Genomic DNA, 12,686 nt, shown 5'->3' with positions numbered 1-12,686 from the left:
GAGAGAGAGAGAGAGAGAGAGAGAGAGAGAGAGAGAGAGAGAGAGAGAGAGAGAGGAAGAGAGAGAGAGAGAGAAAAGAGGGAGGTAGGGAGGAAAGAAGGGAGGGAGGGAAGGAAAGAGGCTAAGTGATGAGTGTCCACCCCTTTCTCTCTCTATGTTGACTGTCAACTTGATTTGATGGAGGAGTGCTTAAGAATTGGAAGAACGCCCCTGGGTGTGTCTGTCAGGGCATTTCCAGCGAAGATTAATTAAGAGGAAAATACTTGCCCTGGATGTGGGTGGTACCATCCCATAGGCTGTGTTCCAGATGAAATAAACAGGAAAAGAGAAAGCAGACATCCTGGCTACTTCCTGAACTCCACAGTATGTTCTCCAGGGCTCCTCCACATACTTCTCAACATGAAGGAGTAAAACTACAAGAACATTAAATGTCTTGTTTATGTCAAATGTTTTTGTCCGTGATTGACATCTGTTTGTTTACTAATTCCACCTATCTATTTGTTTTTCCGTCTGTCTGTCTATCCATCCTTCCTCCATCCATCCACCTACCCATCCATCTAGCATCTATCTGGCACGTATTATGCATTGTCTTCTGGTTAGATCGTTAATGTCTAAGATTTAGACTGTAGTTGCCCATGTGAATATGGAAGTTATGTCTACCTATAGCTCCTAAAATAATGCTAACTAATGAAATGACTAGCGTTTCCCAGTACTCATTCAGTTCTTGTGGGTGTTTCTTTAGGGTTGTGAAGAGCTTAAAGCAGGGAAGCAGTATATTCTTTCAGGAAGAAAGCTTTTTGTGAACAGCGTCGCGGCAGAGGACGGCGGGAGCTATGCATGCACGGCCAGACTCACTCACTTGGGGAGAGAGTTCACGGTTCGAAATTACATCTCTGTGAGCATCAGTAAGTTTACTCAAATACTGTTGTCTGGTTCTCAGCTTCATGGGAGCTGCATGGCTTCAGGCTTCAGAATATTGGTTTTGTTGAAGGGTACTAGACCCTCTAACATGTCCCCATTGGATCAAAGCACCAGAGAGTGAGACAAGGCGGGCAAGCATCTTAGTTCTCCCAACTTTAAAGACAGAATGTTCAGAACTCTTGGAGAGCATCGAAAGAGATTGTGTAATAGGGGAGTTCCCTGGGTGCTTAGCAAAGTGTAGGCGTCCACGGTAGACAGTGTTACTATTACCCTCGTCTCCCTGTCTGTCGTCCTCACTCTTGTGTGATTGGAGTGTGACCCTTCCAGGCGTGGTACTACCTCCTGGTTTCAGCTTTACAGAAGCTTCAGGATCTCTGAATGTGTTTCCTGGATAACCAACTGCTTGCGTTGGTGTCAGGGCTCAAGCTAGAGTAGTGAATCCTTCTGGAAGCAGCCACGCTAGGTGCTGTCTCACTGGCACCCAGTTTCCTGGATGTACAATGATCTGCAGACTGTAAGACAGCCTCTTAGATTAGACAAAAAAAAAAAAAGCCTCAAATATTCAGGTAAAAAAGCCAGCATATTCTTGTACAGCTCCAGGGAGGCAGCAACTTCTCAATGTTCCCAAGGATGACTAGAACCATAATTAGGGTCAGAATGGTGACCTTAAGTGTCCAGGGAAATATTTTTCCTTCTGTACACACTGAATGAAGAATTTGTGCCTTTTGGGTATTTCTTCCTTTAGGGCTGTCATATTTGTTACTGTATCTAAGGAAATACAGCTTTCTTGGTTTTTCAGGTTTAGTTTAATTTTCTATGTAAGGGGATCTGCCTAGATATGTGTCTGTGCACCATTTGTGTGCCTTGTGACCAAAGAGGCCAGAAGAGATGTCAGAGCCCATGGAACTAGAGTTACATCTGTTGTGAGCCAACACGTGGGTGCTAGGAACTAAACCTAGGGTCCATCAGTAAATGTCTGAACTTCTTACCATCTTAAGAGCTATCCTGCCACAATATAGCTTATTATTTTTCTTTTCCTTTAATGGAGCTATGCCCTTGGGCTATCTGCTCCCATGATGGCTTCCTGCTGCCCACCTGGGCCTGCTCCAGGGTGACTCAGGCTGGACCCTTTACTACGGAGATCCGGTCATTCTCTGGATCTTAGCCTGGTTCTTTCCAACACGGCTCTTCCTGCCTTACCTTGCACTGTTCTTTGCTGAAATTTCTTATGAGATTGTAATATTTTTGGATGGTCTTCGATTTTAATTTATCACCTCTTTATTAAGAAAACAAATTGCAGTCTAGTTTGTGATTGTCTTGCTCTTGGGTTTCCCTGCTGATGGCGTCTTCGGGAAAGAGCTCCTCGCCTTGTTCATGTTTGGATCCCCACACTGCTAGGAATTCATTGACTGAATGACTGACGGCCACACTGCGTTAGCCTTACATGAGTAGCCGAGGGAATTTCTATGATGAGGGAAAGAAACAGCCGTGTACTGCCACGAAGAAGCTTGCAGTCAGAGAGGCACTGGAGGCAGAGACAGACGATTGCCTGCTGAGCTGCGTCAGTACGGGGGAGATGCTTGCACAATGATAGGCAGAAAAGAGTTCAAAGACAGATAGAATGACCAGAGCATTTACAGATAGAAGACTAAGAAGCTGTGGGGACCCAACAGCAAGAGGAGCCATGTTGTGAATGAGGGTTGGGAAACAGGCAAGTTGGCCCGGGTTGATAAGATCATAACAGGTGGTGAAGTTAGAGAATCAGTCAGGGGTGAGGAAGTGGGTGGAACTTGAGTTCCAAATAGGGCAGTGTGGATTTTTTTTTCTTCTCAGAACAATGGTAAAGAGGCAGCGGGGCTGACTCCATGAGAACAGCTTAGGGTGCTTTTCACGTCTGAAATGAAATGGCCACCGTGCCGATGCTCTCTCTGGGAACGGGATGGTGGTTATGAGGCAGGTGCCAAAGTACAGGTGGGATGCCACACAGGCACCATGGTAACATGGATGGTTGGGAGATGCGCACACATCCACAGCATCTCCAAAGCGGGAAGATACACCTCTCGGAGTTAACTGAGCAGGGAGGAAGGAAGGAGGCATGGATTCTAGGCCTCTGGGCATGTGCTGCTGGGTGGAAGGTGATGTTAATCATGAAACAAGACAGCTCAAGGAGAAAACAGGGGTAGGAGAGATTTGGTCTTTAGCAAGTTGAGCACGAAGCGTGCAAGAGGAGGAATGGACTCGGCCATAACCTCAGTGGCTCTGGAACTCAGAGGGATGTCCTGGAGTTAAGACTTTCTGGGCATTGGACTTTAGATGTGAATTCAAGATGTGAGTGGCTAAGCTGGTCTAACAAGGATAGAGAACAGACAGGAAATAGGTGGTTCTGAAGTGAAGATGGAGGCCCAGGCTTCGCAAAGTTAGGAGGGAGCATGTGTTGGGCTGGGTGGTGAAGAATTTGAAGAGGAGCATGAGAAAACTGTTGACTAGAATGACCTCTAGATTTGATATACGTGTCATCTAGTAGGTGGCATCATTGGTTGGTGACGACTGCTACTCATGAGTCACGAAGTGAGGAGCTTTACAGAATGCAGCCACACTGTGGTCATCCCAAATGTCACACTCCTGGGTTTTAACTCATCTTGACCAATGTTTATGGGGTCTTCTCTCGAAGCACTACTGCCATTGCATTACGTTTCTGGGGGAATGTATCTCTTTTTTTTTTCTTCTAATGCGTAGTTCCTGTGGGTTTGATTTCTTCTCAGAGGAACCTGCGTCTGGATTAAGGATTCCTCATATCTCATATCCAAAAAACAACACCATCGAAGTTCAACCTGGTAAGTAAAGCTGTCGGAACCCTCCTGGTTACCATGGGTAGAGATCACTGCCCTCACTTGTTTCAATGGATGCATTAAGTGTCCAAGGTGGAGACAACCTTGGTACATGTCTGATTTCCAAGTCTGGGTGTGCCTGGGCTCCACGGGAGGTGCACCAATGTGTTGGGCTAGAGAGATAGCTCAGCAGGTAAAGTGATGAATGAGCATAGAGACCAGAATTTGACCCCCAAAACCCACGAGAAGAAAGCAGGCTATCTATGGTGGCACATGCTCATAGGAAAGGCATAAACATGAACTTGCCTGGGCTTACTGGTCTACCCACTGAGCTTATTCGGTTAAGTTCCAGACTAAAGACTCTGACTCAAAAAAGAAATAAAAAGTTCACACCTGACCTTCACATGCACACACGCGCGTGCACACACACACATCCCCACACACATGTGAACTTACCTGAACACATACCACCTGTATGTAAACATACAGACAAATGCACACAAGAGATGCAGGGGAATTGAAGTTTCTAAGAAGGAGAGTAAACATAATGACGCTGAAGGATCTTTTGATATCTACTTAGCTATTCTAAGAAAATTATCTAAAATGCCACAATCACTTGTACTTTTTTTAAAGACTATTCTAATATAATAAAAAAACTTTTTAGTTTCACTAGTTTGAAACACTAGTGTAGTATCTTGATACTAACATGTTCTGTTAATGATTCCACCAGGCTGTTTTCCTCTGGGATACAGGGACTATAGAAAATTACATGTCAGCAACTCTCTGTCTTATTGGGTGCTCTCAGCATCACCCACCTCTGAGGTACCGAGAACATTTTCCCAAGAATATTTATATAACTAAGTTGATATCAAGATAGATGTTAAGGCAAACGCATTATTAGAGGCCAGTAGAAATGTAGTGATCGAATTTCAATTTTGAATCTATAAATACATAATATGATAACATGGCCTTTAAAACTTGTATGTTCAGAGGAACAGTGTTCAATAGTCAAGTACTGAACTTTTTATAGGTGTTTCAATGGATTTTTAAAACATCAGACTAATTTGTCCTCTTCTTTAGCTTTTTAACATTTTCTTGTTTTTTTTTTTTAAGAGTCAATGAATTTTAAATGAGGAAGAACTAGATTGGGAGACTAATAATACCTAATTAAGAGGCTAACAAATTTATACACTCTATAGCTGATACAAGGAAAGACTATAGAAGTGGAAAATCAGAAAGACTCTCACACACTATTCTTTTGGATTTTGATAAAGACACTACAGAAAAATAGATAAATTATAGTCTTAATGGAGAGAGAGAGAGAGAGAGAGAGAGAGAGAGAGAGAGAGAGAGAGAGAATATGTATCCCAGACTGGCTTTGAATTCCTGATCTTCTTGTCTTCATCTCCCTGAGTAGTGCTGGGATTATAGGTATGTGCTACCATACCAGGCTGGGAAATTAAATATATTTGGATAAATAGTGCCTGTTTATTAGATGTAATGTAGAATAAAAGGAAATTTGACCTCTCCTTCACATCATATAAGAATAATCCAATCCTGGGTGAATTGGAGACCTGAATATGATAGTCAAAACATAGGAAAACAACCTCATGATTCTGAAGTAATAAAGGATATTTTAAAAATTGGGACAAACAAAACCTTAGTTCCAAAAGAAATATGTGTAATAAGAGGCTGTTAAAAATAAATTTCCATTTATTAAAAGACAGTATTAAAAGTAGAAAAAACTTTGGAGCAGAACAAAATGCCTCTAGTAGGTGATCACAGACTCTCCATGCTTGTAAGGAAGACAAGACCTAGCAGAGGAGGGAAATGTTCAGTCAAACCATGTTCAGCCAGTACCATGCACGTGACCAGTAAAATACAAGGCAGCTGTTTGCTCATGTGTTTGCTCAATGTAGAGGAATACAAGTGAAATTCAGAGCATGAGCATCTATAATGAAATGCTCTGACCATTAATACTATTGAGTGTGTGAAGCAACAGGAAGCTTACACAGTGTTGGTAGGGGTGCAGCTTGAATTGACCCTCTAGGAAACAGTCCATGGCAACCTCGTGGAGCTGAGTACTGTATGCAGCCAATACTAATGTTGGAGAAGATACGTGTTCTTATCATGTATCTGGATCATATGCACGTATATGCACATATGCATATATATATGAAATGGGTTCATGTGTGCCTCAGGAAACACACACAGGAGAGTTCCCAGAAGACTCTCCAAGCAAATATCAGAAACACACACTACACATGTGAGCAGTAGTGATTTTAGGAAAAATAAATAGGCAGAGTATGTTCCACTACATAACACATGCAGCAGAATCGATGAGATCCGAGAGTAAATGCTAAGCAACGGAAGCCAGAATCTGGCTATAAACATGCAATCTGTGTGATACAAATGAAGGAAAGGGACTTTGGGAAACTCTGCAGTTCTGGAACTACCCTGTTTTCTTCATGGGAGGAAGATGATATGAACGTTAACACCCTGTTTAGCTCGACTCTGTCCATGCTTTTTTATGGTATGTGTTATACATCAATTTATACGATAAAATGTAAAATACCACAGAGCATGAAGAACCCCTCTTGGGAGGTGACGTAGGCCTTATTACACTGAAGGATAAGATAAACTGAAAATGCAGGCTTACTAAATATGATTTGGGATATGTGTGGATATAAGATAAGAGAAAGAAGAGCATTAAGTATAGGGGGCCACATCTGTTAAAGTAGGGGAATCACTGGATTAGAGACTAAGAAACTAGAGTCATGGCTCACGTCTCCCTACAAGACAAGTGTCACCTAGAGCAAGTCACACCATCTGTCTGAACGTTAAGGCTGTCATCTGTCACAAGGGAGTACCTTCCACTTTCTTTCCTGCCCCATTTCACAGATGCACCGTCTTGGGGGTGGGGGATAAGTAGGAAACAAAGTAGGAAACACCCTGTAGACTTTAAATTTTGTTACCTAGATTATCAGCCAGGCCGACAGCTTGGGAATCCGTAGCACTTTCACTTAGCGTCTCTGAATCTGATTGCTCCAGGCTCCACCCTTATTGTGGACTGCAATATAACAGACACAAAAGAGAACACAAACCTGCGATGCTGGAGAATCAACGGTACCCTGGTGGATGATTACTACAGCGATTCCAAACGCATCCAGGAAGGAATTGAGTAGGTACTGGTTTGGGGGCTTCTCTGAAAGCTAGCAAGGGTTACTCCGCCCGTATGAATACACTGCTATCACTGCTTTTGATGGGCAGTTCCCCCAGCCTTTTCATTTCTCCTCTTGCCTTTGTCTTACAATGACCATTCTGTGCTGTGTGCAGTCAGGCGTCTAGCTCTGACAAATCCAAGGTGCTTATGTTTTGAGCTGAGTCGGCATCAGCGACACACCAGCGCTACCGAAGAGAGACAGCATCCGTGTGTGTCAGCTGTCACTCAAATTCGGCCCGTCCCCATTCAGTTCCATTATGAGCTGCTGGCCATGGCGATACTTTGTGCTTTAACAAATAAAGTTTGCCTAAAGATCAGAGTGCTGAGCCAGCCACGAGTTAGCCATGGAGGCCAGGCAGTGGGGATGCACACCTTTAATCCCAGCACTTGGGAGGCAGAGGCAGGTAGATCTGTGCGAGTTTAAGACCACCTGGGCTACACAAGATTGATCCAGTCGAAAGCATAAACAGAGCCGGGTGGTGGTGGATCGCACCTTTAATCCCAGCCCTAGGGAGGTGGAGATGGGAAGTGATATGGCTGGGCAGAGAGAGGAATATACAGCACACACATTAGGATGTAATCTGGGGAAAAAGAAGATGCCCATTGGGGCTGCACATGGGACGGCAATCAGCAGCGCCATACCTTTTTCTGACTGTCCGGATGAAAATAAAAATTTACAATTATAGACTCCGTATATATTGAGTCACTCCAGTACGTATCTTAGAGACAAATATGGCCTAGAGGGGTCTCTAGGAAAAATAAAACAAAACAAAAAAAGCCCCATCTTCTTTCTAGAAGATAAACTCCACCTTACGTTGGGTAAACTTGGCTCCCCTGTTAACGGCTGATTCTTTCTTTCCAGAACCAACTTTTCTTTGAAGGATCACATTTTTTACACAGTGAACATCACATTCTTAGAAGTGAAAATGGAAGACTACGGCCTTCTCTTCACGTGCCACGCTGGAGTATCCACAGCCTACATCATGTTGAAGCTCCCAGGTAATGTCCCGCGAATCACTTGCTGCCCATGGCGTTGAAAATGACAGCCGGGGGAGGCTTACTAAAGAGCAGTGATGTCATCCATTCAGTAGGCGGCAACGGGAGGCACTAAATGGAGAACCCAGAGTACCACTTAGCGAAAGTAGGTGCGGTCTCTTATGGCTGTCTTGAGATAAAGCTGAGATTCTATCAGAGTGATTTTGGCTGGGCCATCTTCATAGACATTGAGATTTTATGCATCAAAATGACAGAAAATGGGGTTGTCCTTTTTTTAACCTAATTGCTCGATGTTGATAATCAGTTATTTGTGATTTTCAAGTTTCACTTCATCAGAATTTTCTATACAAATAAAATGTTTTTTAATTAATTAATTAATTAATTTTTACCGCTTAACTTTGCGACCTTGTCTATAAATCTGATGTCTGAACAAGAGGGCTTCCAACTGCACAGGGCTTTTTTTTTTCTCTTTATCATTTTCAAGGACTGAACATCTCTTTTAGATCTTTTTCTTTTGCTTTTGTCATCTTTACACATGGACAGGATATGCTGTCAGCTCATGACCCTCTCTTATCTGCCTCTTGCTCCTGCTGACAACCGAATGCCTGTCTGGTCTGCCTCCTGTTTTCCTGCTATTTGGAGGATTATTTGAGAGAGTGAAGCCAGCCGGCAGCGTGCAGGGTAAAAACAGACCTTGAGAGTAACTTGAAATAGTGTACAAGAGACATTGTAAAATGCTGTGTGTGTGTGTGTGTGTGTGTGTGTGTGTGTGTAGCTATAGGCATAAGGGAGGACTGAGTTCACTAGAATATAGTGCTATTCAATTAATCACAAGCCGGATGATAGTGGCACAGGTCTTTTAATCCCAGCACTCGGGAGGCAGATGCAGGCAGACCTCTGAGTTCTAGGTTAGCCTGGTCTCCAGAGCAAGTTCCAGGACACTCAGCGATACTGAGAGAAACCCTGTCTCTATAAACAAACAAACAAAATATCAATTAATCACATGTATCAAGGTAAAGCCCATCGGACAAGTTTCTGTAGAACTTGACCAACGTGGCTTTGTTACTACTGACTTCTGATCTTGAGGGATGGGCCATCCCTTCCCTTAGAGTAGCTCCACATAGGGACAGGTCTAAGGCAGGGTACAGTTCGGAGTGTGCACGCTTTCTCTCTTGCTTGCACGACCTGGGGCTAGGCTCACTCTGTCCCTAGTTATGCTAAGTGTGGCTGGGTTTGCAGCACCTGCTTCCTTGCCTTGGTCTCTGGGCCTCACGGCTGGGTTGGATGGGAGGAACATTGGGTTCATCTGGGTCCGCTGGCTGCTTGTCCTTTGCCGGCTTTCAGTTTTGATCACCTTCCTGCTAGTTAGTCTTCTGCACCAGTCATTCTCCCTGGAGGTTCGGGAAGCCCTATGGGTGCGCCTTTTAGTTCTGTATCCCCATCTCAGGCAACCTTTTGATATCCATGATTTCAATGATTACCCTAAGACAGATGCAAAGACACTCTACGCATTCAGCTGTGTTCTCTCTTCATGGCAGCTTTGCCTTTCCTCCCATGTTCTAGTTAAAACTATATTTAATCTCTTAAACCTTGTTTTCTTACCTTTGCCAAACGCACCCCCGTATTTTTCATATACTTCATACGCAAATTCTGACGTCCTCTTGATCCTTTCATTTCCTTATCTCATGACAATGACTGACACACTTGCCCAGTTTTGTAGTCTCCCTCAGGTCTGCCTGCAACTTCTGCCCCACCTATCCACTCTACTAAGTAGCAAGAAGGTGGAGCGCTTCGCACCCAGGACTTAGGCATACGTTTCTATGTTTAAGTCCCGGCTTTAGCATTGGGCATCTACATGACCACCTAGTATCTGAGTTTGCCTGCCTGTTAAGTTGAGAATGACGATAACACCTTCCACACTATTGTGGGGGAAAACGTCTTGAGAACAAACGGGGATTTTCATCTTTATTGTCAAACATAATATACACAGAAAATGTATTACCACGTAACAGTTGAACTGCAAATTAAACGCAAGCGAAGCTACCATCTCTGCCTTAGGGACAACAGGTGAACAGTGCGGGACGGAAAGGCCCCCACGCCCTTCCTGGCCAAGCTTCTCTTTCCTACTTTGACCAATATCTCTCCTGCTTTGAGGAAAGTCACTTCTTTGCTTTGTGATATTTGTTGATCTTTCTAAAAATAGTCTATTTTTGTCTGCTTAGGGGCTTTATATTATGAGTATTAGATGATATTATTTCTTCTGCGACGTGATTCTTTTCTTAGGTGCCTGGGATATGTTGGTTCATTGGTAATGTAGCAAGTAGCTGTGTTTTCACCTGAGTTCTACTCAACAGTCAAGGTCACCTTTCATCGGTTATGTGATAAATATGTGGTTATTTGGACTGTTTCCAGATTGGGACAATGAACAAGTAATGGCACTCTGGAAGTTCCTGAGTGTGCACTCTGGTCCCCATGTGGAAGCATGACTTATGATATATTTTTGAGAGTAGAATTGCTAAATGGCCCTCTGTCATTAGCTTTAGTATATAGTGCCCCATCACCCCACGTGGTGACCGTGCCAGTTCATACTCACTCCCCACAGAGTAGTGTATGAGGGATCAGATGAGATAATTTTACAAAGCAAACACGGAGCCTGACATTCAGTAAGGTCTAAGACATTGGGTTACTCTCGTTGGTACTATTAAGGTCTGGGCTATTATTTTGTGCTATATGCATGATTGTATCAGTTTTCCCTTGCCTGGAGAACTTTCTCTGGTCTAATATAAGTTACTTCCCCAAGGATGACTAAAACCTCACCATCCTCTGACTGGATATCAGTGAGAGTTGTTTCCCCCTGAGATAGAACAGATACTTTGGCTTGGCATTCGTGGCCTTGGTGTACTTCTTGTCCATATCTGTGGTCTGAACTGCAGTGCCAGTCAGACCAGAGCAAAGATCCACCTGCAAAGGCCCCCTATTTTGACGAAGGAGCCTGATTTAATAATCCAGTGAGAATATGGTTTCTCAGCCAAGGAACAGAGAAGAACCTGAAGACATCCCAGTAGTTTCTGGCAGAAAAAAGAGCCTGGTTTAGTTAGGCCAGTGAGTGTGACCCCAGAGAAAAGAGAAAATCCCACCCTATGGAATCCATGATACCCACCATGGTTTCAGTTTCAATTTAACCTAACATGGAAGTTTGTCAGCACCGTTTGGTTACCTAGCCTCAAGACGGTCAATACAGACTCTCTTCGAACTGACTAACTGGAAGCGCTATGCGTGGAAGGATTTTGAGGCCAGGTCCAGGCTCAGGGGGACCGATGTTGTTACCAGTTAGCACCTGTTAGTCGTGTGGGAGGAGGAGGGATTATTTGCTACGTTAGTTTGGACCACTACTTTGGAACCTCTTGCTAAACTTCTCTTGGTTTCTCCAAGCGCTCACTCCACAGCCCCCGTGCAGAGCCGTTTGGGTTGGACGTGTATCCCTTGTTCTGTCTGCCTTGAGTTCTTAGGAACCTCGCCCTCTTGAATCTAAACTCCTTGGTTTATTTGGTGGCAGCTTCTTCATTTGACTTCCTCATTTTTTTTTAAAAAAAATTTTTCTGAAGACACTTCCAGATTTGGATCTTACTTGGTTCCTCTGAAGCAAGATCACTAGAAAGTTGTCTTTTTTTTCCCCTTTCCTTCCATGTCTTTTAATCGCTTCTCCCGCAACTCTCATCTTATCAGAAGGCAGCTGATGGCAGTTACACGAACTCAAATAGCAAATCATTCTTGCTTTTCAGATTTTATTTGTATCTATGCTTTGGTTGTATGCATGTATATATGTGCACTGCATATATGCTCTCGTGCCCATGGGAGTCAGAAGAGGGCATCAGATCTCCTGGAATGTGAGTTCCAGGGAGTTGTGAGCTGCTATGTGGGTGCCAGTAATTGAACCCAGGTCCTTTGAAAGAGCACCCAGTGCACTTAACCACTGAGCCATCTCTCTAGCCCAGACAAGTCACATTCTTAATAAGGGCACTGGTATATCAGCAGTGAGTTTTCCATTTGTTTCTACTTCAGAGCCCCTATACATTTGAGCTTCTTCACTAAGAAGACAATTTCAACACCATCTTTGAGTACATCCACAGAGCACCGCATGGCCATGCTACTCAGCACTAGGATTGGTGAGCTGGAGAGTCTCAGTCCACACTCTCGTTGCCAAGAGTTCTTGACTCCCCGAAGTCCTGTGGGCTTAGTCACCGGATAGTCATATCATGAATTGTGATTCCAAGATCTCTATCATCGGCTTTGACTCTCCCAGATCAGATCCTCCCAAAGGGGAGATGGTGTTGCTCACTGAACTGTGATAAGAGCTGGCGAAGATACGAGAAGATGGGCAGGAGGGGAGACTCCATCTCAGAGTTAGCAGGCAGATGACAAGGTTCTAACGGGGGTGGGGGGATGGGGGGGTGGGACCATAATGGGCAACAGCCTGCGAGCAGAGCAGTCTTTACTGGCGGCACCAGGGCTTACTCAGTGGACTGTTTTGGGGAGAGGGTGGTACCTTGTGTGTATTTTTTTAATCATTGTACTTGAGTGTGCTATTAGATCTCCAGACATGTGGAAACATGCAGGAAGTCTTGGGCCTTGAGATGTTTACTATGTGTGTGTTTCCTGGGGGAGGATTTGATAAAGCTCCTTCGTGAAGATTTGTCAACTCAAAGTATTTGTTCTGG

At 43.9% G+C, this 12,686-nt stretch overlaps 1 protein-coding gene across 5 annotated transcripts in view; it reads left to right on the top strand.

Annotated features, from left to right (window-relative positions):
- Positions 1-12,686, top strand: part of Il1rl2 (interleukin 1 receptor like 2) — a 43,466-nt gene that overhangs the window by 15,216 nt on the left and 15,564 nt on the right. For all 5 annotated transcript variants that reach the window (XM_050134732.1, XM_050134728.1, XM_050134729.1 and 2 more), the window contains 4 exons: positions 743-905; positions 3,684-3,755; positions 6,801-6,930; positions 7,835-7,971. In XM_050134732.1, the coding sequence (XP_049990689.1) occupies positions 743-905; positions 3,684-3,755; positions 6,801-6,930; positions 7,835-7,971 (502 nt within the window). The remainder of the gene's footprint in view (positions 1-742; positions 906-3,683; positions 3,756-6,800; positions 6,931-7,834; positions 7,972-12,686) is intronic.

This window comes from Alexandromys fortis, unplaced genomic scaffold (genome assembly GCF_014885135.2).
Source record: "Alexandromys fortis isolate MF-2015 unplaced genomic scaffold, M_Fortis_MF-2015_v1.1 scaffold_20, whole genome shotgun sequence".
NCBI classification, from domain to species: domain Eukaryota; kingdom Metazoa; phylum Chordata; class Mammalia; order Rodentia; family Cricetidae; genus Alexandromys; species Alexandromys fortis.
This window is presented reverse-complemented; position numbering and strand designations above follow the sequence as displayed.